This window comes from Fusarium verticillioides, chromosome 9 (assembly GCF_000149555.1).
Source record: "Fusarium verticillioides 7600 chromosome 9, whole genome shotgun sequence".
NCBI classification, from domain to species: Eukaryota; Fungi; Ascomycota; class Sordariomycetes; order Hypocreales; family Nectriaceae; genus Fusarium; species Fusarium verticillioides.
Window position 1 is genome coordinate 1,091,306 of NC_031683.1, and position 22,365 is coordinate 1,113,670.

General features: G+C 48.4%; 6 protein-coding genes across 9 annotated transcripts; 3 read left to right on the forward strand and 3 right to left on the reverse strand.

Moving 5' to 3' along the window:
• Nucleotides 1-425: 425 nt before the first annotated feature.
• Nucleotides 426-2,729, forward strand: FVEG_11328 (hypothetical protein). 2 transcript variants are annotated; one of them, XM_018900547.1, is made up of 5 exons: nt 588-672; nt 879-1,289; nt 1,351-2,050; nt 2,103-2,410; nt 2,466-2,713. In XM_018900547.1, exons 2-5 carry the CDS (start codon nt 1,088-1,090, stop codon nt 2,519-2,521), a joined length of 1,266 nt encoding a protein of 421 aa, XP_018758834.1. In that variant the 5' UTR covers nt 588-672; nt 879-1,087; the 3' UTR covers nt 2,522-2,713. The 2 variants fall into 2 exon arrangements, with proteins under 2 accessions (XP_018758833.1, XP_018758834.1); XM_018900546.1 differs by having other exon boundaries at nt 426-1,289; nt 2,466-2,729.
• Nucleotides 2,730-4,043: 1,314 nt separating this feature from the next.
• Nucleotides 4,044-5,759, reverse strand: FVEG_17002 (hypothetical protein). Its single transcript, XM_018906236.1, has 2 exons — nt 5,535-5,759; nt 4,044-5,484 (listed from the first exon to the last, which is right to left on the reverse strand). The coding sequence occupies exon 2, from the start codon at nt 4,814-4,816 to the stop codon at nt 4,511-4,513; it is 306 nt and encodes a 101-aa protein (XP_018758835.1). The 5' UTR covers nt 4,817-5,484; nt 5,535-5,759; the 3' UTR covers nt 4,044-4,510.
• Nucleotides 5,428-7,381, forward strand: FVEG_11329 (hypothetical protein). Its single transcript, XM_018900548.1, has 2 exons — nt 5,428-6,668; nt 6,724-7,381. Exons 1-2 carry the CDS (start codon nt 5,658-5,660, stop codon nt 7,084-7,086), a joined length of 1,374 nt encoding a protein of 457 aa, XP_018758836.1. The 5' UTR covers nt 5,428-5,657; the 3' UTR covers nt 7,087-7,381.
• On the reverse strand, nt 7,296-9,505 carry FVEG_11330 (long-chain acyl-CoA synthetase). The gene is made up of 3 exons (XM_018900549.1): nt 8,723-9,505; nt 7,929-8,638; nt 7,296-7,869 (listed from the first exon to the last, which is right to left on the reverse strand). Exons 1-3 carry the CDS (start codon nt 9,394-9,396, stop codon nt 7,526-7,528), a joined length of 1,728 nt encoding a protein of 575 aa, XP_018758837.1. The 5' UTR covers nt 9,397-9,505; the 3' UTR covers nt 7,296-7,525.
• Nucleotides 9,506-13,876: 4,371 nt separating this feature from the next.
• FVEG_11331 (hypothetical protein) lies at nt 13,877-18,267 on the reverse strand. The gene is made up of 2 exons (XM_018900550.1): nt 17,565-18,267; nt 13,877-16,410 (listed from the first exon to the last, which is right to left on the reverse strand). Exons 1-2 carry the CDS (start codon nt 17,695-17,697, stop codon nt 14,783-14,785), a joined length of 1,761 nt encoding a protein of 586 aa, XP_018758838.1. The 5' UTR covers nt 17,698-18,267; the 3' UTR covers nt 13,877-14,782.
• A 491-nt stretch (nt 18,268-18,758) lies between these two features.
• Nucleotides 18,759-21,991, forward strand: FVEG_17003 (hypothetical protein). 3 transcript variants are annotated; one of them, XM_018906239.1, is made up of 5 exons: nt 18,759-18,868; nt 18,943-19,119; nt 19,176-19,520; nt 19,579-21,902; nt 21,970-21,991. In XM_018906239.1, the coding sequence occupies exon 4, from the start codon at nt 20,698-20,700 to the stop codon at nt 21,352-21,354; it is 657 nt and encodes a 218-aa protein (XP_018758841.1). In that variant the 5' UTR covers nt 18,759-18,868; nt 18,943-19,119; nt 19,176-19,520; nt 19,579-20,697; the 3' UTR covers nt 21,355-21,902; nt 21,970-21,991. The 3 variants fall into 3 exon arrangements, with proteins under 3 accessions (XP_018758841.1, XP_018758840.1, XP_018758839.1); XM_018906238.1 differs by having other exon boundaries at nt 19,176-21,902; XM_018906237.1 differs by having other exon boundaries at nt 18,943-21,902.
• The last annotated feature ends 374 nt before the right edge of the window (nt 21,992-22,365 follow it).

A 22,365-nucleotide genomic window follows, 5' to 3' on the forward strand; every position in this document is an offset into this window, starting at 1 on the left:
TTCTATATAGATGGCTCACAACATCCACTCCTCTCATAAAACATCCTTGCTCTCTCAACATACAGAAGCAAATCAAATAAACTCTCCATTGGGATTCCATCAGAGGATTTGCGTACTCCGTAACAAGTCCACTACTAGTCTAGAGATCGTCGAAGTCATTACTCCAATGATCGATCTGATAACGGTCTTCGCACTGTACATCTCATCACGAGAAGTGGAATCGTGCCTCGAGACTGCGTGTTCTTGGATGAGTCAGCGGAGAACGGATATCCGTCAGATCTGGTAATTTTCCCTATTGTCCAGGGTGCTAAGGCTTCAGTGGAGTTTCGCGGTATTCCGTCGCTTGTGGTGGCTGGCTGTCGCTGCCTACCTAACGTAGGCCTAGGACGGATCTGATAACTTTAACTCCACATCCACTTCCATACAAAAAAGTTCCTTGCACCAACGCCAACACCAACACCGTGATCATGGAGAATGCCCCGCTGCTTTCTCTTGTCTTACTGGTCCCGTTCCTCAATTTCACTGTGAGACTGCCCTAGGCTTCTTGGGAATTACGATGGAGAAACAGTGTCTTGTTGGCTCCAGTCGAGAGATGAAAGGTCCCTTGTTTGAAGCCGGGTCCGGAGCCGGTCTTGGTCCGATATTGAAGTTTCTCTTGCGCCTTTAACCCGGGTACGGATACAGTGTATTCCTCCTCGCATCAGATTCCATACCGCCTTGCGTCACTGGCAGTCCTCAGCGGGTGCTGTCGTTTATTCCCGGGTCTTCATCTGCGCATATTCTCTCATCTCTTCTCCCCTTTGCTGCTTCAGCTATTTCTTCTCCCATCCCCCCATCTCCATGCTCATATTACCAAATCCTTCAGCTCATGTTTATAGCTACAAGGTCGTTCAGGTTCTCAGGACAACTACTCAGAGTCCCACACGCGACTCTACCCCAAAACATACGTTTCTTTACTTCGGGTTCCTTGCATACAACCTTCGCCTTACCTCGGCCTCAGATCCAAGCAAGATCTGTTGTTTTAGCGTCACATCTCGTGTTTCGACGTCAAATTCGTCCTACGTTCCACTCCAAGGCCTTTGCTACGATGGGCTCGCTCCCCGAATCATCCAACGCCGTGCGCGTTCTCATACTTGGGGGTTGCTATGGTGGTCTATCTGCTGCTGTTAACTTGCTTGATCTGAGCCAAGGATACTCTCCCCGCATGAATTCCGAGCCATACATCCACCATCCTGATGTTCCTCGCTTTAACATTGATATCACTATCGTCGATGAGAGAGATGGCTACTGTAAGTACTCTACAACTGGACTAAGCGATATGATAAATGCTGGGCTCTGACAGTATCGTAGACCATTTGATCGGCTCCCCGTTGGCTCTTGCCGATTCCAACTTCTCCAAGAAGAACTGGGTCAAGTACTCTGATATCCCTGGCCTCAAAGATCCCAGCATCAACATCATCCAAGGCTCTGTCACCAGTGTCGACCCTGCAACCAAGAAGGCGACCATCTCTGCTCACCTCACCGAGGACAAGAGTACCCTTGAGTACGACTACCTCGTCTCTGCTACTGGTCTACGTCGCGTCTGGCCGGTTGTGCCTCAGTCCAAGACACGAAAGCAATATCTCCTTGAAGCTGAGAACCACATCAGCTCTGTTCATAATGCTAAGTATGGCGTCGTGGTCGTTGGTGGAGGCGCTGTTGGCATCGAGATGGCTGCAGAGCTGAAAATGGTGAAGCCTCGCCTCAAGGTGACTCTCGTTCACTCGCGTGACAAGCTCCTTTCTTCAGAAGGTCTTCCTGACGAGACCAAGGATGTGGCTCTTAAGTTACTCCGTGAGGCTGGTGTTGAGGTTCTCATGAACCATCGTCTAGCTGCAAACAACAAGGTCGAGACGACCGACGCGAGTGAGAAGTATGAGATTGAGTTTACCAACGGCCATAAGATGTTCGCAAGCGAGGTTATCATGGCAATTTCCAGGAGTGTTCCAACCTCAACATACTTGCCGACATCTGCCCTCGATGCGGATGGTCTTGTCAAGATCAAGCCCAAGTAAGTCAATTATCTCCTGACTCGAAATTCCACGTTGCTGACTCGTGCATAGTCTGCAGTTCCAGGACGGCACACCCAACGCCGAGTCGCACTATGCTGCTGGCGATATCACCAACTGGCCTGGTATCAAGCGGTGTGGCGGTGCCATGCATCACGGCCACTACGTAGCACAGAACATCCATCAAAGCATCCTCAGCCAACGAGCAGGTCATACCCCAGAGTTCAAGGAGCTTGTGGTATACCCTCCTGTGATTGGGCTCGCAGTTGGAAAGAAGGCGGTGGCATCGAGCCCTGACACAGGCACTGTTTATGGCGAGGAAGTTGCTCAGTCTTGCTTCCGAGATGATCTTGGTTGGACGAGTAAGTTGTACGGGACCTTGATATGTTTCTTGAGATGGCTGACCTGAGTTGATAGTTTGCTGGAACTACATGCAGCTCGGTGGACGCAAGACTGACGAGGCTAAGGCTTAATGGGAAACGATCTTAGTGACTGGCGTTCGGGATATAGTCTTTCAGACATGCTACTGAGGATGAGCGACAGCATTGCGTTGTCTTGAGTGTATTGGTTACTTCTTCTTGATACCTATTATCTGAGTTAAAGTTCTTATGCTATGTTTATATAGTGAGAAATTGTCCAAATCTGTTCACGAACAGCTGAATCCATCTAGCATGAGACTGGCCTTAATGGGACCTTGAAGTGATGAGAATCGGAGCCGTTGTCATTAAGCTACTTGATTTTTGCCCGCAGCTACTATGCCAGTTGATATTCATGATTTAAATTCATATATCAAATGTTTTCCTTGACTCGCTTGCGTCCTTCACAGTCAGGTTTTCTTTGACAGGCAAGACAAGAGTAAGGAGAAAGACTACAATTCTAACAACCAGCGAATTTTATGAATCGCTACATTCTGATTTAGTTAGTTGTACATATGTCAGACCCTCAGGCATATGAGAAGAGAGATCTCACATTCTTGTAAGTCAATTTGAGCTGCTCGACATTTCTCTCCCTGTTGGGCTGATCAAGAAAGGTGATCGGCCAAACTACAGAAGAAATAGACACATTAATATCTGTCGGAGAATACAAAAAAACAAACTGGCGATAAGAGTAGGTTGAAATGGATTAACAGTACATCTGGCGATCATGATTCTGCACGACAATGGCGTCCATGCTCCATTAAAGGGCCACGGATCTGTGAATCGCAACATAAGTAATATGCGTAATAACAGGTTAAAACTTGGCCGGAGCTAAATAAATCGTTTGCAAGTCCCGAACTGTTACATCTCAGCCTCGAGCCCACGGCATATCCTTGTGGTGGATATGCTACTCCTTCGGCTCTCCTCTAGAACACCCAGTCTTACGCCAATCTACAGACAGGGCAGGAGATAGGGACGTACAAAGTACCATGAGAAGTTTGGTTGTTTAGAAAGCTTGTTCTATTTACGTGCATGATGGACTAATGGCATAATACATGCACAGGACGCATGGGATAGAACTCAAGTCCTGAGCCTAGAATCTTCGAATATTACGACAGTAAGGGATGAACCGGGAAAGCACATATGGAAGTGGCAAGTTCATAGTAAACAATGAGCATTGAGGAAGCCGGGGTTTCCCTTCATTCCAGGATAGACTTGGGCTGCCGTAGATTTTAACGCCATTATAGCAGACTAGCATGAAGAGTTCTAGCGCATAAACTTACAAAGATAAGTGAATATGGAGGTTGCGATCTGAGTGTTAATATATGAGTCAAGAGCTGTAGCAAGTACGAGTTCCCAGATGTCTTGAGACACGAGAGCGATCTGCGAGGGACCACTATGTCAGATGCAATACACCTAACGGTTTATATGTATCATATCGTGGGTTAGAATTATGCCATAGTCTACCCTTGACACCAACTTAGTTCTCGTGCACTACTGTCATCTTAGCATTGGCAATCAGACTTTCAAGATTTTTGACCAACTAGTTGCCTGTCAAGCCTAGGTTGGTTTGAAGAGAAGCTGAAAGAATCAAATTGAGGGTCTTTGGCATTGTTAGACTTGAAAGAAGCCAAAGTGAAGCATTATTCGAAGCCTTGGTACATGTGGTTTAGATCATCGGCCTCTGCATTAAGACTATGAACCTAGCCATTAATAAGGTTCAGAACACACACGTCATGAATCGCTTTATGCAGCTCATTCCGTGCCGTTGCCGTATTCCGAGTACGGTGTCTCGGGTTACCTTCGCTCAAGGAACACCAAGAATGAGAACGAAAAGCGGAGAAGCCAGACGAGATCGACAGCTTCCAACCAAGGATTCGTTATACCCATGTTCATCGCTATGTATGTACTATACTCCGGATGAAAGGACCAGTAATTGCATGTGATTAACAGCTGATCATCGGGAATAAGCATTCAGGTCTCAGACATGATCATCTTCCATCTTGCAGTGAAGAGGGTCTTGCGTATCCGTACGAGCGATTCAGATCAGATTTGATTGATAAGATTGGATCGGACATCCCCTCGCTCAATTGTCTGTTCGTCCGTGCATTGTCTCCTCATAGGGTACCTGGCTACCGGGCTGCCAACCAGTCTTAACGTGCATGCCACAAAGTCAAAGTATCGGCCAAGTTGACAGATGAGCGGCGATCGACAAGTAACTGACGCACGAACACCTCCATCACTATTGACACATATCGGCAGAATTGAGAGCCTGTAACTTACATGCCTTACAAGAAGTGCTGGGTCTTTTTCAAGCTCATGGCTGTTCGCAGACTTGAGTGGCTTAAGCATACACCACAGAAATGGTAGAAAACGGCCCTATGCCCTTGACTGGGGCTGCAATATCTAGGTATGCAATGCTGAGAGTTAAGCATGCGTGCCTTGGACCGCTGAGAACAGACAATGTCCGCGGAACGGAGGTTCCAGGTACACTCGGTCTTGAGGCATTCATCAGGCCATTCTTTTCATCAAACCCTTTGGAACCGACTTTTGCAAGGATCATGAAGCCGGCACTCCCCACCACCAGTGGTCAACTGGTGAGCCTGCAGAACCTTTAGCGTGGTTGAGTGGTTTATCAGATCCTGCTAGTCTTTCCAAGCGGTCAAGATCGGCAATACCTAGACCCTGATCCTGGGAATTAGGTAAACAGCTCCGAGGACCGGAAAAAGAGGAGGGGCGTGTGCAGCCAAAAAGGAACAAGTTGGGCGTCAGGGGTGGCTGGTCTTGAGTTATCAGATCCGCTCTGACCCACACGATAATCTTGACCCTGAGCAGAGTTGGTTTGCACAACTCACAGTAGGGGATCTTCGGGATCTCGCTGCCATACGGCTTGGCAAGCTAAGTCCACTTCTGCCGTCGTCTCGAAAATACCACTAGTCTTTCATTGCACCAAAGCCGAGAAAGTTATGCAATGGCCTGGAAAGTTGCGGGATTGATTGGTATGCCATCCACGCAGAATGCTGTTCCAAGGTGTTAAGCTTGTTCCGAAGTGGAGGACCGGCATGGATACCTTCTCCCATTTATGCAGCCTGGTATCCTGGTGTGAATAGCTTCTCGAGCGTGTCCAACTTTTTCATCCTTTTCCAACCCTTCTCGCTAGTATCCAATCTTTAATCCTTAGACCCTTTGGACAATGTCAGCGCCAAAAGGAACGTTCTCAGCCCTCCAAGCTGGCGAAACTGTCGTCAAGCTTCCTCATCCCTACCAGACCGAGTTTGCGATTGAAAAGGTCTCGGCACAACCTGACACGAATGCGCCAGCCTATAAACTTGTCCAGAAAGCTCCTAGATCTGGCAAGCGTTTGCCATTTGATCTTTACAACGATGGCCTTGTCTTCTCAGACCCAATTGATCTGAAGTCGAGTGAGCTTCCACCTCAATCCAACAACAGTCTTTGGGCTCGGGCACGCCGTTCGCCATGTGTCACCGTTCATTGGGCTGGCACCGAGGCGCCAGGCTTGGGTCAAGTCTGGCTGCTTGCATATGCACTTTTCACTTTGAGAACAACAGTGGAATCATATCGACTAGAATTCCATGGAGCTGGGGCCGCTATTCTGGGCCAACAACTCACAGCAGTGTCGCTTGCCATTGACCACCCTCTCAAGGGCCGAGAGAAGCGCCAAACTTCCAACAAGACTGACGAGAGCCTCGTCCTTGTCTTGCGAGGCACCTTTTGGCAAGGTGCTGGATCGCCATTTGGACCTCGACCTGTTTGGTGCCCGGAAGAATCGCCTTCTTCTCTGCCCGCCTCGACCCCTCTTGGATCATTTCCTTTGACTCCTCTACACAACACAACGACAATCACAGTCGCTGGAGATCCTGATGATCCCGAGAGAGTTCAGCAGTCATGGCACCCAGCCAGACCAGCCAAGCCCGCGCCTGGGGCTATTGTTTACAGCCGATGGATTCCTCATCTCAATGAGACCTTCTCCATGGTATCAGTCGACTATAATGATACCGAGCACGTACGGCTCTTTCATGAATGGCAGAATGATCCTCGTGTTTCCCAAGGATGGAGCCAGACTGGAACGTTGGAGCAACACCAGGAGTATTTGCGTCAGGTGCATGACGATCCGCATGTGATTGCGCTTCTAGCAAAGTGGGATGATATCCACTTTGCGTATTTCGAGGTCTATTGGGCCAAGGTATGTTCACGCCTGTCTTTCTTTTTGCTACTTTTCTGACAATGTCGTTTAATAGGAGGACCGGCTGGGTGGCTACTTCAACGCTGGTGACTTCGATCGCGGTCGACATTCCCTTGTAGGTGACGTGCGATTCCGCGGGCCACACCGTGTGTCGGCGTGGTGGAGCAGCTTGATGCACTACCTCTATCTCGACGACCCGCGTACTATGTATGTTGTTGGTGAGTCTCAGGAGACCAACACAACTATTGTTATGTATGACTTCGTGCATGGATCAGGCCTAGACAAACTTGTCGATCTGCCGCATCAGCGCAGCGCTTTCGTCCGATCGTCGCGAGAGCGCTTCTTCCAGCTGTGCCCATTGGCGGACAACGAGAAGGTTGTTGCTGGCACAAAGCTTGGTCTTGTGCCTAAGCTATGAGTGTCGAACAAGATATGACGGCGGAAATGATAGGTTTATCGTAAATACTGGTTAGTTGGTAGTTTGAGATATTCGGGGCAGCAATAAAAGGTTCATGCTTGCTTAGATCACATGTTTTTAGATGTGCTAATCTCAAATTACCTGGTACCTAACCTAGGTATGCTTGGGATGGAAAGAGCCGCTTGGAAGGCAAGGTTGGGCTTTTGTGTGCATAATAAGGACTGCCAAGAAACAAAACGGCAGGTGTTGGGTGTCTGACCAGCTACTTTCGATTTATATCTACCTTATAATAGCCTTTTCTCATATTTCTCTCTGTTCTAAACTTTTGCCTTCCAAATCCATTTAACAATAATCGCATCACGCTTCAAAACATACACATCATCTAATCCATCGCTTGAACTCGATCAGTCCTGTCCACTAACTTAGTGCCTACTCCACACTACAGCTTCGCAGCTACCTCATGCTTTCGGAGAAGCTCATCGCCCAGCTTAGCCATCTCGAACTTACGCACTTTACCACTTCCTGTCAGGGGGACCGTTGCCGGAACATCGCCATCGCCCAGCCAGAAGACGTGTGCAGGCGATTTATGGCCACCGAGCCTCTTGCGACACCAGTCCTTGATCTCCTCGAATTGGGGCTTCTGGTACCCTTCAGCCAACTCAACAAACGCGCCTACGACTTCACCATAATGCTTGTTCTTAAGACCAACGACAATGGCACGTGTTATAGCAGGATGATCCATCAGACGCTCCTCAATTTCGAGCGGGTAGATGTTCTCTCCACCTGTTGAAGCGGGGTTAGTCAAGCATTCCGTAATGCCAAGACTGATATACTTGACTCACCTCTGATGATAATATCCTTAAAGCGCCCAGTAATCGAACAGTACCCATTTTCGTCGAAAACAGCTTCATCACCGGTATGCAGCCAGAGGACACCGGCAGCATCGCGGATCATAGTCTCGTTGGTCTTCTCTGAGTTGTTCCAGTAACCAGCCTGTAGCTGGTAACCGCCAATACAAAGTTCACCACGCTCACCGACAGGTACAATGTTGCCATCACGGTCAACAATCTTGGCCTTTGCATGAGGCATCAAAGTACCGACAGTCGTCAATCGTGTGTCAATGGAATCATCAGTGAAGGCATTGAAGCACGTTGGTGAAGCCTCCGTCAAGCCGTAACTGCTAGTGAACTCTGTCATTCCGAAACGGTTTACCAAGAGCTCCATAAGGTACCGAGGAACAGGTGCACCAGCAATGATACCAGTACGCAGATTGTCGCAGTTGAAGTTCTCGGGCCACTTTGCCTGAAAAAGCGAATCAAACATGGCTGGAACACCATGAACGGCAGTGCATTGTTCATCAGAAATAGCCTTGAGCGTTGCGTCAATATCGAAGACCTCCGCCGGATACACGATCTTACCGCCATGAGTGACAACAGCGAGAAGACCGAGCACCAGGCCAAAGCAATGGAACAGCGGTGGAGGGCAGCACAAAACATCTTCAGGACCAAGCCGCATGCGATCACCAATAAAGCGTGAATTATTTACCAGGTTGCTATAAATTCGTCAGATTAGAAGTCGAAAAGTCGGCATCGCACCAAGCTAACACATTGCTCAGAGGAATTCATGGATCACTTACTGGTGGGTGAGCATTGCGGCTTTGGGCAATCCTGTCGTTCCGCTTGTGAATTGAAGATTGACCACTTGATGAGGAAGCACCTTGGTCATGGCTTGATACAGTCTTTGGTGGTTTCGCCTGCGACCAGCGTTCACCAATTCGTCATAGGTCTGGTATTTACCAGACTCATCTCCTCTTAGCATCACGACCATGGGGGCTGTCTTCTTATCCTCAAGCTGCTGCAGTAGCTGCGTCTGGTCGAGTCTTCCGATCCTTGGTGTTGTGAAGAAAATCTTGCTGTCGGAAAACTTCAACCCATACATCGCTTCGGTTGGTGTGTATGTGTTATTCAGGATGACAAGGATAGCACCGATTTTAGCCACCGCGAAGAAGACAGCCGCATATTGTTCACAATTGCCTGCCATGATGGCAACACGATCGCCAACTCCAATTCCCATGTCCAACAACGATTGCGCCAGGGATGAGCTTTGTTGGCTGAGCTCATTGTATGTCCAGCGGGCACCTGTCCAGGGAATCACCAGGCATTCTTGGTTGCCATGTTGATATGTCTGAAGCTCAAGAAGCTCACCCAACGTCAAATCAACCAGTGGAGGATCGACGGGGCCCTCAAGGATAGAGAGCTTCTGTTGTTGCCGCGATGGAGCGGAAGGTATATTCGTCGTTTCGGTCGCCATGATGAGTGTGGATGAAGTTTGGAACTGACAAAATCACTTGGGAACTTCGGAGAAACACGACGGGATCTGTAAAGAAAGCAGTCCCCGAGAGAAAAACAGCAGTGGATGCTGATCAAGGGTTCTCCCTTGCAATAATATGCATTCTCAAGCTCAAACAGACGCCATCAACCTGCACGTCCGTGTTAACCCGCCATGATGTCCTGCCCCACCATCAGTGCCGTACTCCGTTCAGGCCCATGCTCCTGGATGGGGGTGACGCCAATTACGGAATCAAGTGCGTGTATAAGGAGCCAAGCAAAGCGGTAATAGACCAGGGCCGAACCGGTGCGGCAATTTTATGAGTGTTTGGGGGTGTCCAGATGGACGCCGTCTCACACTAGACATTGCCAGTTGCATCATCGCTCGCCATCATCCATTGGCGAAGTCGTCTGGAGTTTGGTGGGCTCATCATCAAGATTCTTGCTCGAGCTTCCACGCTCGTGTCAGTCAACTGCAATCTTGTGCCTCCCCTCACCCATGTTTCCAAGGGCATGGTCTCGGGTGACAAAGAACCGGGACCCTGGGGACGGTTCAGTCCTGACGGAGCTTCTGTTCAGTTCTTACACCATCCACGCACCTTTTGTGGCCACTTGCATTACTTCATCGCGTCAGTACTACAGTCCCATTTCATCGCCCTAACCCTGCGCTTGCCCCATCAAGCCCAGGCCAGCGCGAGACCAAGTTTTTTTCTAGCGGCTTTTTTTGCGTCAAGTATCTAATCTGATGATCAGATAAGATGAGTTGCCCCTCATCAGTTGTGCAGGGTTAAAGCCGGAGCTTTCTACGTCCACACCCCGTCCCGAGATCGGCTAAGAGATGAAAATTTTTTATCTGATCAATCTGGACACTCGTGAAGTTCCATCCACTTTCCGGACATCCCAGAGCGAGCACTAAAAAGGAAGCGGGACGTACGAGGCATTGAAGGGTGATTGTGATATACCGGTAGTCCCAAGACTTGACAAAGAAGCATAAGTAGTCAGACAGTTGAATAGTCTAATAGTCGCCATCAATGCCACTAACCTAGGTGATTTGGTCACTTTTGGTTCTGCATCACACTAATAATCGAAAGCCCAATGGAGGTCTGGCGAAAGCTTTGCGACCAAAGGCTACACTGAACGCCTCACAATCAGCCATTCACAGTGCGTGCGACAGGCTTCAGCCCCAACATAGGCTCCCATTTTGTTACAATACCGATCCGGCCCCATAAGGCTATATGTATGTAACTTTCTAGCTCTCTGATGGTGGAACGATTATGCTTAATAATGCGCCATGGACATGGGATCTGTCTAAACTCAGTTGCTAATTGGCGCATAGTCTAGTTGTTGACAGTCATACCAAACGAGTGCAAAGGCCTCCTTGTTTGAAGGGAACGAACCTTCTGTGCTGAGGCTCCGTAATTGTTTCGGTTAACGGTTGAGTTTCGTGGAGTTCAACGTGCCCTGTCCGTTCCGATGAATAATCGATAGTGTCTTGGTGGCGCGTCATGTCGCTCATGACAACTACTCTGCAGACTTCATCAAAGAGGCGAGTTGCGGTTTCTGTAGCCCACCGAAATTGATTCCTCAAATGTGACTAGGAAAGACTGTAGTTCACTGGAGAGTATCAATGCCCTTGTTGATGTGTATAGGCACCGATTCGCAATTCTCCATCATAAGATGGCGATTAAAGATAGGGAAGGCTCAAATCCAGCCCTGAAACTAGTAACAAGCCTCGGTATATTGAATCAAGTTCTCGAACTCAAGTTCGACGGCTGATGCTTTGGTCTTTTACGTCCGATATCAACTGTCATGATATGGACGTCCGTCTCATGAGGAGGTGAGAATTTTACCCAATCCCACAATACAGGCACAATTCGCTGTTGTTTTTTAATAAGTCTGAGCGGTATTATCTCGTACTTCTCTATTTGCTTAACCTTTGATTGAGGACTTGTTATAGCGTTCAATGATGCTTCTCATAAGTGCCATCATGTTGGAGGTGAGAAAACACGCGCATGGGGCACTACGACTCGACAAGATATTCACGAATATGATCTTCTGGTTTAGTAATCAGCTTCATTTCATTGCTTTGAACCAGTTTCCAGTACCACTACGTGCTTCTGATTTGAGCATCCTCTAATGCCCTGTCATGATGGGTGAAGGTCATAGCAACATCAACACTAAGACAAGGATGTTATAAGGGGGGCGATAATCTGGAAAGTAATAGACACTCCGAGTCAAAATGGAGTACTAGCCGTATCTCGGCTTGCGATTAAAGCGCTGTTTCACAAAAGGGTATTTATTTCTCTAGGCTACCCACTAGACCTGCGGTCTACAGAGCTGTCATGTCATCCCGCACCAGTAATCACCTCTTAAACTACACTCATACTCAGTTTCGATCTTGCTAGTACTTAACTTGCATATTTCTAAATTTTGGTACTTAGACCATAAATCACTTCGGCTGTCACTACTTGTTCGTGAGGTTGCAATTGTGAGACAGGCCGACGATAGTAGAGTTGGGTTGTTGGTTCACGTACCCATGCTAATTGAGTTGGTGAGATTCTGACTGCAGGGTTAAGAGGTAGAAATCAGCTCTCTGTTCCTTCAACCTTGGGCATATCCGTCTACCTACGTCAGCGAAGCAATCGGCACCGTATATCGATCATCTTTGCTTCACGAACAAGGGAGCATATAACGAAACGAGCTCTGGCCTGCAATTATTCACTTAACCTGGCAAGCTCTAAGATGAGTGGCGAGGCCGCTGTTCCTGAGATCTCAAAAGACTGCCAGAAGCACTATCCAAGGATAGACTCTAGAGCCGATGATAGATTTTGGCTTCTTGCAGAGGCCTCTTCTTCAAGTGTTCCGAGCATTATAATCAAATTCAAGCCTATAATGTAGATCTGAATGATAATATCCTGTACCGGATAGTCCAGCAGGACATTGCACAAGATATGATATACTTTGACCAGCCACCATCCGTGTTGAGGATACCATCGGAAAGAAGTTGCAGAACCAGAACTAACACTTACCGTGTGCCTTATAGACCCCCTTGGCCTTTCATCTGGGAGATTTCAGTCCAAAACTGGATGCTGCTTTGTTTATTTCATCCCAAGAAATCATACACGTCGACGATCATCGCCAGGTATCACGAACCCGATGTAAGCAAATCGCCATACTGATCTGATTCATGCAGTCTAAACAAAGACGACACTTGAAGACTTGGGAGACAATATTCACTAGCCAATATACTATACGATGCCATTTGAGTTCTTCTACCATCAACTGCGAGTTACCGAGTATCATATCATCACGAGCTGTGAGTTCCAGCAATTTAACAAGCTCACCAGAGTCATGTTAAACTTGATGCGCCAGAATAAAATTAGCAATACTATCTAAGATAGAGAAACAAACGCGATTGCTTTTATGTATTGCTAGAGAAGCGCGCTAGTTGTTATGACGTGTCTGGTTTATCATGACTTGTTTCATGTCCAGAAGCCACCAGCAGTATCAGTACGTACAGTCACCTGTTAAGCTCATACAGGTATTGAACTAAAACTACTTCAAGCTCCTGGCTCTTCAATACTTGTTGTCAGAACTTCTTGGCCAGAGGCCATGTGAAGATCGACTGTTGGAATTAGGCTATGATGTAAGAGTCGAAAGGTCTAGGTTAAGTTGTTTGCACATGGTGCAAAAACAGAGACAAGCCACAATCCGACCTTCCACAGCCTGACCCAGACAATTGCATGCATCATATTTAATGAGACAAAGAGTGAAAAGAGGTAGAAGAACGGCCAAGTTGAGCTTGGAATGAAAGGAGGTAACCAAGGGTTAAATAACCGACTTCCTTTTCCACAGTCTTGACATGTTGGAATGAAGGTTATGAGAGCGTACTAATATCCAGATATATTTCACCTACCCACGCCAAATCACTCTTAGACACAGTTGGATAGTCTCTGGACCATAAGGTATGAATCCTCATACGGTTGCAGTTCGTCAAACTTGACGATACTGATGTTAGCCTCGATGTTGTTTTCAAAACTTTAGGTAGCTTAGTAGTCTTGATTGGCAGTCAAGTATTTCAACCTAGAGTGTGTACTTGAGCTTGAAATACATATGATTTGATAACCAAGCAAGGAAGTGCTAAAATAAACACGAAATCTGATGAATGCAGACATTCTGTGTAACTCTCTCACCAAGCTCACACCATTTAGTGACGCAAATTTAGGAATGGAATAGTCGGACATCTTTTGACATTTATGCTCCCATGAGGAAAAATACTCTTCCCCAGACACAAGTCCCTGTTGCTGCTATTCTTTGTAAACCAATCCCATTCCAGGCTTCGACCGACTTAACGCTACTATGCTTCCAGCATTGGATCCTCAGATAGACTTAGGGTAGCCAAGCACGTCGATACTCTTTCGGCATGTTTATCGACATGCATGTTTAGCGAGACGAATTAGAGTGGCTACAAGAATATATTTACCTGCTTAGACCCTATGAAACTCTACCCGAGTTCAGAGGCGGCCTGTTCTTTATATCAGTCTCTGACCCTGCCATCCAAGGATGGATTTTTGATATTCCAATTTACTGCAGCACAGCCGAACGATACTAGCCCATCGGACCAGCGTTTTCAGCTTCCGTTGGCCCCTCGCTACACGCTATTGTCAATACTAGACTCATAGGAACGATCTCTATCAACCAAAGACTTCTAAACTCTTCAAAGTCAATGTGCAGCTGCCCCGATGATATGTGATCGACAGGGTGAGCAACTCACATGACAGGTACGGAACGAGCCGTCATCTTCTTTGGGTCTTACAATGGCAGTCTAACTAGTTAGTAGTTAGTCTACAGAGGTACCATTGAAACTCTGTCAATACAATCAAAACTCAATTCAGCTGACGGCATGCATGTGATACTCTTCCACCCAACGAACTGTGGCGTCAACACTAAGTAAACCATCACCTCCTATTACATCACGACAGCGCCAAGACAATGATACTATCACTAAGCTCAGTGAACAGCGGGCGAGGAGTAATGCCAAGTTGAAGAATACAGTTATAGCAAAGTTAACTAGCATGGCCGCAATGCTTGGATCAAGAGGTATCAAAATGCAGGCTTTCCCCCCAGCTGCCCCAAGAGACTCCAATATGGAGACAAATCCATGCCCAAAAACTCCCTATACCAGCATGACCAGGTCATGACGGCAAACAAAAAATAAAGATAACTATACCAGAATACACAACACATTTCCTTCCCTACATGGTATACCAAGTCAGAAAGCGAGAGCCCATATATAAGCGCCATGCGTCAACCGTAATGATAGTCCTCCTGCTTTTTCATCATAATCATGAATTCGTAACGAGATAGCCTCATTTAGGGGTCTCTGTCCCTTCTCCAATGCCGAGGGCTCTAACAAGGCTGCGGCGAATGCCCTTGCCGCTTGTCGAATCGTCCTTGTCGCGGCCCAGCAGGCCAAAGCTCATGCGGCGTACAGTACTGCCCGCGTTCTCTGAGGGGTTTGAAGGCTTCTTAGGTTTCTTCTTCTTGGCGGCAGGAGCAGGAGCCATTGTCGGTCGTGGGGGCCACTCGCCATCTCGCTTCCAGCCAGTAACGCAAGCTCGAAGCATATCGGACAAATTAATCGGGCACGAGGGCTGAAGGCTGTGGATGATGACCTTGTCGTAGAGACTGAGATATACAGAAGGTGTGATGGATGCACGCAGAGGGTTATTGGGAGGTAGGAGAGGTGGGGGAAGAGGAAGCAGGACCTCGATGGGATAATTTCGGCTGTCGGGAGGTGTCGATGGCGTCGTGTCTTTGGATCGAGCATTGCGAAGCTCGTCGCTTCTCGCGAGTGATGAATTGTCTGACGCGTCACTGACTTGCGGTGGCAAAGTAGACGCAATTGTCGAGGCAGGAGGAGATGTTGACATGGAGCGACGGAAGAAGAATCGACGGGGAGATAGTGGTGACACAGCAGGGGGCGTTGCAGGCTTGGCCCGAACGCGGACAGTTCGTGCGCCCGTCCATGCATTTCGCCGCGCTTCGAAACAGGCGAGTCCTTCGTTCCATTCCATTTCCTTGCGAACTGCTCTCCTTCGCTTGGCGCGCTTGCCCTGAACCACAGCTTGGACACTGGAGCCCACATTGTTGGGGTTGTCAAAGCGGAAAGGTGATCGCGAAGGTCCAGGCTCGTCCTCATCATCAGAAAGGTCTGAGGCCCAGTCTAGACGTGTGCGAAAGTTGACTAAATCTTCAGAGACAGTACTGTACATGGACTCGGCATCGCTGCCGTTTTCGTTACCTGAAGACTCAGGTTCATCGACTTGGTAGCCATCATCCCCGCGCGTCTCATCCTGGACAGACTTTGTCGGTTCTGTGACATCGAGACTGGTGGCAGCCTCAATTGCATCATGTGTTTCAGATGCAGTGTCGACAACAGCAACATCGCCCTCAAGTAGTGGGGGCTCGACAACGCGAGAAGGCCATAGGAACTCCCAATCGTTCTTGACTTTGGCGTCGAGATACCTCTTCACTGCTTCCTTCTGCTTCACCTTGTCCTTGCTGAGAAGGTCTGCGTGTTCCTCGCCGTACCAATCTGGGGTATTGGTTGGCAGCGGTGTCGGCAACTGGACCGAGTGGTGACGGAGCTTAGCGATGGGTGATCGCGGGCTCTTGTAAATATCCGAGAATATCATATTTGAAGATGTGCCTGCCCGGGCTTCGGTGGCCCTCGAGGCAAGTTGAGCAGTATTTGTTGGTGATTGCTTTGAAGAGCCCAATGGCAATGCAGGCGACTCAGTAATTGGAGTTGTGGTAGCGGGTGTTGTATCGGTGGCGGCAATTGTCGAGCGAGAATGCGGGGGAGCGGATGCGACCTGAAGTAGAGGATGGATGTTGGTTGGGGAGGATGATGTGATTTCTCGAGCTGGCGATTGTTGTCGGCTATGTTGGTGTTGTTGCTTTGGCCCTTGATCTGGATCACTTGTCTTTGCGACTGGATTAAATTATTAGACGATCGTTCTTGACAGGCAAAGACAAAATGCAAAGTTTGACAAGGCAAGATTTAACAAAGGCGAGAAAAAGCGCAGCCAAAAATTCTGAAGGAAAGATGGGCGGATGTGTGCGTGTGTGCGTGTGGACGTGGTACAGTACACTTGGGGGAGCCAAAGGGCACGGCAGCATGGTTTATATGGAAGCAGGCGGTGGTATTGTTTGAGCGGAGGTGGCGTTGGAAGGGAAGATCAGGTTAAGGTAAAGCGCTATTGACAGGGCTCGCATGGGTCATTTTTGAGTACTAGCGATGGTCCGAGTCGTTCTCGATGCGACTGACACGCTGCGGCTCCTTGCCCGATTGAAGAGGATGTGTCTCCTTATATGACGATGTGTTGTCGCTTAAGGAGTGGCATGTACATACAGTATGTAACGCGGGGAACAGGGAGTTGAAGAGCCAAGGCACTGCAGTTTATGATTGAAGCCAAGCCTGGGAAAAGAGCAAGGCAAGGCCCAATTGAAGAGCTGTATGTAACAGGACCAGGGAGGCAAAAGACTTAGGTTGCTCGGCTCACCAGGGCATGATCGGCAACGAATCCCCAGAAACTAGAGCCGCAGTGGTAGCGTGTGTGGAGTGGATTCAAAGCAATGCGAGGCAAGACAGGAAAGGAATCGACAGGAATTAACGCGAGACAGATGAAGGGGAGAGTGAAGAAGAGACAAGAATAATCAGACTTGTAAGGTAAGTAATTGGGTAGTTGTCTGAACAACTCGAGTCAATGTCTAACAAGCCAGATTCCGAATTCAAATCAAGGACTAGGTTGTCTGATGGATGGGCTACACCAAAAGCTTGGATACTTTGGAGGTACTAGTCCCTGCATCTCCAGGCTCTGAGCACTTCAAGGCACTTCAATCTAGCGGTGATCGCTCGTGTGCGTGCAGCCGTGACCCTTGCATGGACGGCCGACCGAGCGAGACGAGTCAAAAGATGGGGTAAGGCTTGGGTAAGGTTTTGAGTTTGTGTGTGTGCTGACCGAGAATAGCAGACGGTTTTGGCCGAGAAGAGAACAGAAGAAAAGCGAACCGGTAACGTATGGTAGAGAGACAAAGGAAGAAAGAGAGAAAGAGAGAAAGAGAGAAAGAAAGTGATCAACTTGCCACTGCCGATATCGACATTCGATGATAGTGTAGGTGCTGCAGTTGTAAACGACTGATGACGGTCGAAGCCGACGCATGATGCTTGTTCACCACCAGAGCCAGAGCCAGGCGTTTTAAGCGGAGAAGGCGACATTGGATGACCTGAAGACCTAGGAAGGCTGATGAAGAAGGACAAGTCTCGGTCGCTGTCTCTCTCTGTAGGTGTCGAAGGGGTCTGCAGGGCAGGGGTCCCAGTCCAGAACTAAAACGATTGACAGAGTTTTTTTGTTTGTTGGTCTTTGGTTTTGGGGGGCCTAAAGGTTCTGCTATCCGTACCGGTTCTGGCTGGTTCTGGTTCTGGTTCTGGACCGGTTTACGGGTGGTCTGGTCTAGTCAAGTGCCTCTCGTTGTAGCAGCCAAGAAATACCTCACGCAAGCCAAATATCAGGTTATGGTATTTCCGAGGCACGGACGTAACGCACCCTGAATGTGGGAAAAGAATGCAACAGCTTCTGGTCGATTGTGCGTGCGTGCTTGTAGTGACAGTGACAATGACTGAGTGAGGTTTGTGCGACAAATTTTGATGGCAAACCTGAGGTTCCACGCGTGGTCACCATAGACCCTGAGCTCCCTGGCCCCCAGAATTCAGCGCCAGAGCCTGTGAGTGAGCCTGTGCGACAGCCCAATTCCCCACTGAACTGATTTGCTTGGGTTGCAATTGGAAGAGACCGCTTTGGCTAGAGGTGGGATCTAATGATCCTTGTCCTAACACGGACGGGAACATACAGAAATTTATTGATACCTAAAATAGACGGGAGGGTACCTATAGGTAGGTAGGTTCGGTTCGCGCTTGTTTCCGACGGGTAAACGATGCATGCATCCATCCATCCATCATCACAGCACCTTTGGCCATTTTCGTATTGTTTTTGTCTACCTTAGCTTTTTTACATGTGAAAGAAGAGGCAGTGGATCAAATGTCGCGTGACTCTAGATATATCCCCCTTCGCGATCGATGCCCGCATATTCGCTTACATAGGTTGGTACCAACAGCTGGAGCTTGACCTACCACTTAGCCCAGTAAATGGAGACTATGTAAGGTCGGTAGGTAAGGTCGGGTAAGTTGAGGTCAATTTCAGGCTACAACTGGAGAATAGCGGGGGATGAAGGAATCACCAGCCACGGGGCAATCAGGCCTGAGCCCTGAAGCTGGAAAAGCTGGAGCGGGCAATTGATCTTTCTCATTGGTTGACAAGAGTCAGCCGCCCAACTTGACACTCGATGCCCTGGACTGTTGATGCACGTGGACACATCATGACAAACAAACAGTCAGTCACCTGCCTACCTCACCTTTACATATCAGATATCAACAATCATACTTACATACATACATCCTACCTAGGTACCGAGTCTGAGTAAACAGCAAAGGCAGATAGGTATTGGATTGCTTGAGAAAACAAGAAACTCGCGAATAGCGGATATATCGCGGCAAATGGATCTGTATCTACCTAGTATCCATCCCCTATGGCCCGCTCACCGTTTTTCACTCAGCTTTAACTTCGTACCCCGGTTAGTCTAGGTAGGTACCTCCACCATGCCATGTCAAGTGAGGCAAAATCAAGTGACGTACAATAGACGCCGTTCAAATGATATAACTTAAGTTATGCAGGTAAATGCAATGCCAGACCATTACCATTTAATAAATAAATAGTCGCATATCGCGGTTGCTAACTAACTTAACTGTCAACCAACCAACGACCATTCACTGTCTATGTCTGTTACCAGCTTTGATAATACATCTCTCTCACATCCATCAGTTTGTATCCAAAAAGCTAAAAGCCTTCACTAGAAGCAGCACAAACCCTTTTGATCGCTGACCTGAGTGACCTCTGTTGCAAATGGGAATAATGAAATACATGCAAGATTCTGTCATAGGTACCCATAGGTAACAGAAGAGCACAGTCAGTAGGTATGAACAAGGTAAGTAATGCAACAACTATAGTACCTCGCGTTAAATAATAGATGTTCTGCTTCGCAGTTGATCGATGGGCCGAGAGTGCTCATCGAAACACCATACTGAGCACGCCGCCAACCATTACGAAGCTAGAAAGGGCTTCAGTGCGAGATTGTAATACATCACGATGCCAAGATTCGTTCAAAGCCGGGGGTTCTTTATTTTTATGTTCGTTTTTTTTTTGTATTTTATTATTTCCCATATCTCCAAAAAAAGAAAATGAAAACCGCCACCCAAACCATGAACCAAACATCCTTCTTCATCGTTGGGCTCTGCCCCTAGCTGACCATTTGTTCATTCTTCATCCTGTACATCCACCGCAAGCAACATCATTCTCATCTTTCTCGCTCTCCTCTCATGACTCGTACTTTACTGCTGCGCGCCAGGGTCAAAGCGAACCTCGCAATGGGGCAACGCGAGTTGTGGGATAGGGGCCTTCTTGGTGCGAGCCTTCTTCTTGGGCGCGGCACTGGCTTCCTCATCCGCCTTGCGCTTGTTGTGACCAGTCTTGGTGGTATTGGCTGTGGCTGTGGCTGTGGCTGTGGCTGTGGCTGTGGCTGTGGCTGTGGAAGTGAAAGGAGATAGAGTAGTGGTTGTTATCTGGCTCAATGCAGCAGGGTTCAGGAATTCTCCCTCGGAAGCTGCATTAGGGGTGTTGTCTTGGCCCTGGGACTGCTAGTCGGGGTTAAAGACATTGTCCACATCACCAAACAGGTTGTTATGAGGGTCTTGAGGGTGGAAGTCGGGGCCCTGTGGAAGTTGGAAAGGGGCATCTTGAGTCTCTGGAGATGCTACAACGGGAGAGTACGGCATCTGTGCAAGGCTCACATTGGGTGCGGCACGTGGCCAGTTTGAGGCAGGTCCAGTAGCGCTAGAAGATTTGAAGTCTGAGCAGCCAGTAACAGGCAACATGGTGTTGTCGTTGCCAGCAGTAGCGTTGGGGTCCTGAAGATTGTTTTCAGGGATGGTTTCAAGACTGGCGAAGATATCCGGAGGGACGTCATGAAAATCAGCCGAAGACATGTCTTCGGTCACTCCCGCGGTCTGCCTGTTCACGGCATCGACGTCGATAGAAGGGTCTATTCCGGCAATCGAAAGAAGAATGGTACGATCAGCGCGGCTTAGCTCACCACCAGCTCGGAAATGCTCAATGAGGGCAGCGCACTCAGCGTCCAAGTTTCGGTTGTGCGGGTTGGGGATGTCAGCAATTTGGACTCTGATGTCGGTCTGCTCGGGAGGAGGTCGATCGAGCTCGTTGGAGACTTTGCGCAGCTGGGTGCCTTGTTCATCATCTTGGAGAAGCATGGAGATTTCGTCAATTGGCTCAGACAAAGTGTCATTGTGTCCGAGGGACACCTCAGGTTGAAAAGTCTTGACAATATCCGGATAGGGCACAGACATAGAAGGGTCGACAGTGTGGGATGTAGAATCATCCCCAGAATGAGCAGCAAGCCATGTGGAAACAGGAAGAAGACAGTGGTCATCGGTCATGGCAGCGCCAGAATCAGAGACGGGAGTCGATGGGGGATGGGAAGAGCCAGGTTGCGTTGGGGAGAATCGAGCAAAAGGCTCAGTATCGAAATACAAGTTCTCATCAAGGGTATTTCCAACGTCAACAATCATGGGATCGAGGTCAGCAGGAATCTCAAGGCTGAGATCGTTAATGTTGGTAAAGTCCTCAGCAGGCTGCATGGCGCTATATCCCGATGGATTGAAAGCTTGGGAAGTGTAGTCGTTGCCAGGGAGGTTAGCCGTGGGTTGTTCGTAGGTGGTCTGAGAAGTGAAGCTGTTCTCTTGTAGAAACTGAGGAGTCGAATCACCGCCAGCAGCAAGTGGTTGAGTGTTGCCAGTAGTAGATGACAGGGTGAGGTCACTGTCAAGGACAGCTTGGGGAGCGAAAGTGGTCGTCAAAGCTTGCTGATTGAAGACATCGCCGCGAGTAAATTGTGTAGGTAGGGCAGTGTTGCTCTGGATAATGAAGGGGTCCATGGAATTGTGAGGGATAGGACCGTTGTTGAGAGAGGGCTCAACGCCGAGAGTAGTGGCAAGGTGAGCATCGCCAGCGACTTTGGGAGCAGAATTTGTTTTTGTTGCTGTTGTTGTTGTTGTAGTAGTAGTAGTAGTCTTGCGTCGCTTCTTATTGACAATGTTCTCGGATGGGGGTTTGAGAACTCTAGTCTTAGATTTCCTGTTCCTCTTTGCAGACTTTGAGTTTTGGATCAGCTCACCAGTCCTGGCGGCTTCATCCATAGCATTCTTTTTCTCCGCCCGAATCTCTGCGAGCAATCTATTGATCTCTGCGGTGTCTATTTCCTTGGGTCCGGGGAGGTAGTAGACTATCAAACATGGTCAGTATTGGTGGCTCGCACAATAACAGCGAAGAACAAAGTGAGGATAAAAAGCTTACTGTTGTAGCGATCACCTTGGGGTGTGATAGGCAAGCCGTTTTCATCGCGAACCAATCGAGGGTCTTCGGGGTCGATGCGAACGACGCGGCGTTTGCTGGGAAAGACTTGCTCACCCTTGTCCTCGGCCTCGCGAAGCTTCTTTTCCTTTTGATTTATCTTCTCAGGTCCATCAGAGCGCCGAGGAGCAAAGATACCAGAAGCATAGACACGCTGCTTGGACCGATCCTCGATCGGCGAAAAGCCATTTGAAGACGCCGAGGTAGAAGGCTCCTCTGCTGAAGAGTCCTGGGTAGGAGAAGTTTGGGAAGCTGATGACTGATCACCGAACAAGTCTGGGATGACGACCTCGAGAGCAACATCACCAAGGAAGTCTTTGAGTTTATGTTGAGCTAGAGGGGGAACA

Excerpts from the sequence above, each read along its gene's own strand:
- FVEG_11330 (XM_018900549.1), bottom strand. The coding sequence starts at position 9,396 with ATGGCGACCGAAACGACGAATATACCTTCCGCTCCATCGCGGCAACAA. Across the intron at positions 8,639-8,722 it reads GCCGCAATGCTCACCCACCA|CAACCTGGTAAATAATTCAC; the intron begins GTAAGTGATCCA and ends ACGAATTTATAG. Across the intron at positions 7,870-7,928 it reads TAAGGATATTATCATCAGAG|GTGGAGAGAACATCTACCCG; the intron begins GTGAGTCAAGTA and ends CCGCTTCAACAG.
- FVEG_17003 (XM_018906237.1), top strand. The coding sequence starts at position 20,698 with ATGCTCAATGAGGGCAGCGCACTCAGCGTCCAAGTTTCGGTTGTGCGG.
- FVEG_11331 (XM_018900550.1), bottom strand. The coding sequence starts at position 17,697 with ATGTCGCCTTCTCCGCTTAAAACGCCTGGCTCTGGCTCTGGTGGTGAA. Across the intron at positions 16,411-17,564 it reads GAATGTCGATATCGGCAGTG|TCGCAAAGACAAGTGATCCA; the intron begins GCAAGTTGATCA and ends AATTTAATCCAG.
- FVEG_11329 (XM_018900548.1), top strand. The coding sequence starts at position 5,658 with ATGTCAGCGCCAAAAGGAACGTTCTCAGCCCTCCAAGCTGGCGAAACT. Across the intron at positions 6,669-6,723 it reads TCGAGGTCTATTGGGCCAAG|GAGGACCGGCTGGGTGGCTA; the intron begins GTATGTTCACGC and ends GTCGTTTAATAG.
- FVEG_11328 (XM_018900546.1), top strand. The coding sequence starts at position 869 with ATGTTTATAGCTACAAGGTCGTTCAGGTTCTCAGGACAACTACTCAGA. Across the intron at positions 2,051-2,102 it reads CTTGTCAAGATCAAGCCCAA|TCTGCAGTTCCAGGACGGCA; the intron begins GTAAGTCAATTA and ends ACTCGTGCATAG. Across the intron at positions 2,411-2,465 it reads AGATGATCTTGGTTGGACGA|TTTGCTGGAACTACATGCAG; the intron begins GTAAGTTGTACG and ends CTGAGTTGATAG.
- FVEG_17002 (XM_018906236.1), bottom strand. The coding sequence starts at position 4,816 with ATGCTTAAGCCACTCAAGTCTGCGAACAGCCATGAGCTTGAAAAAGAC.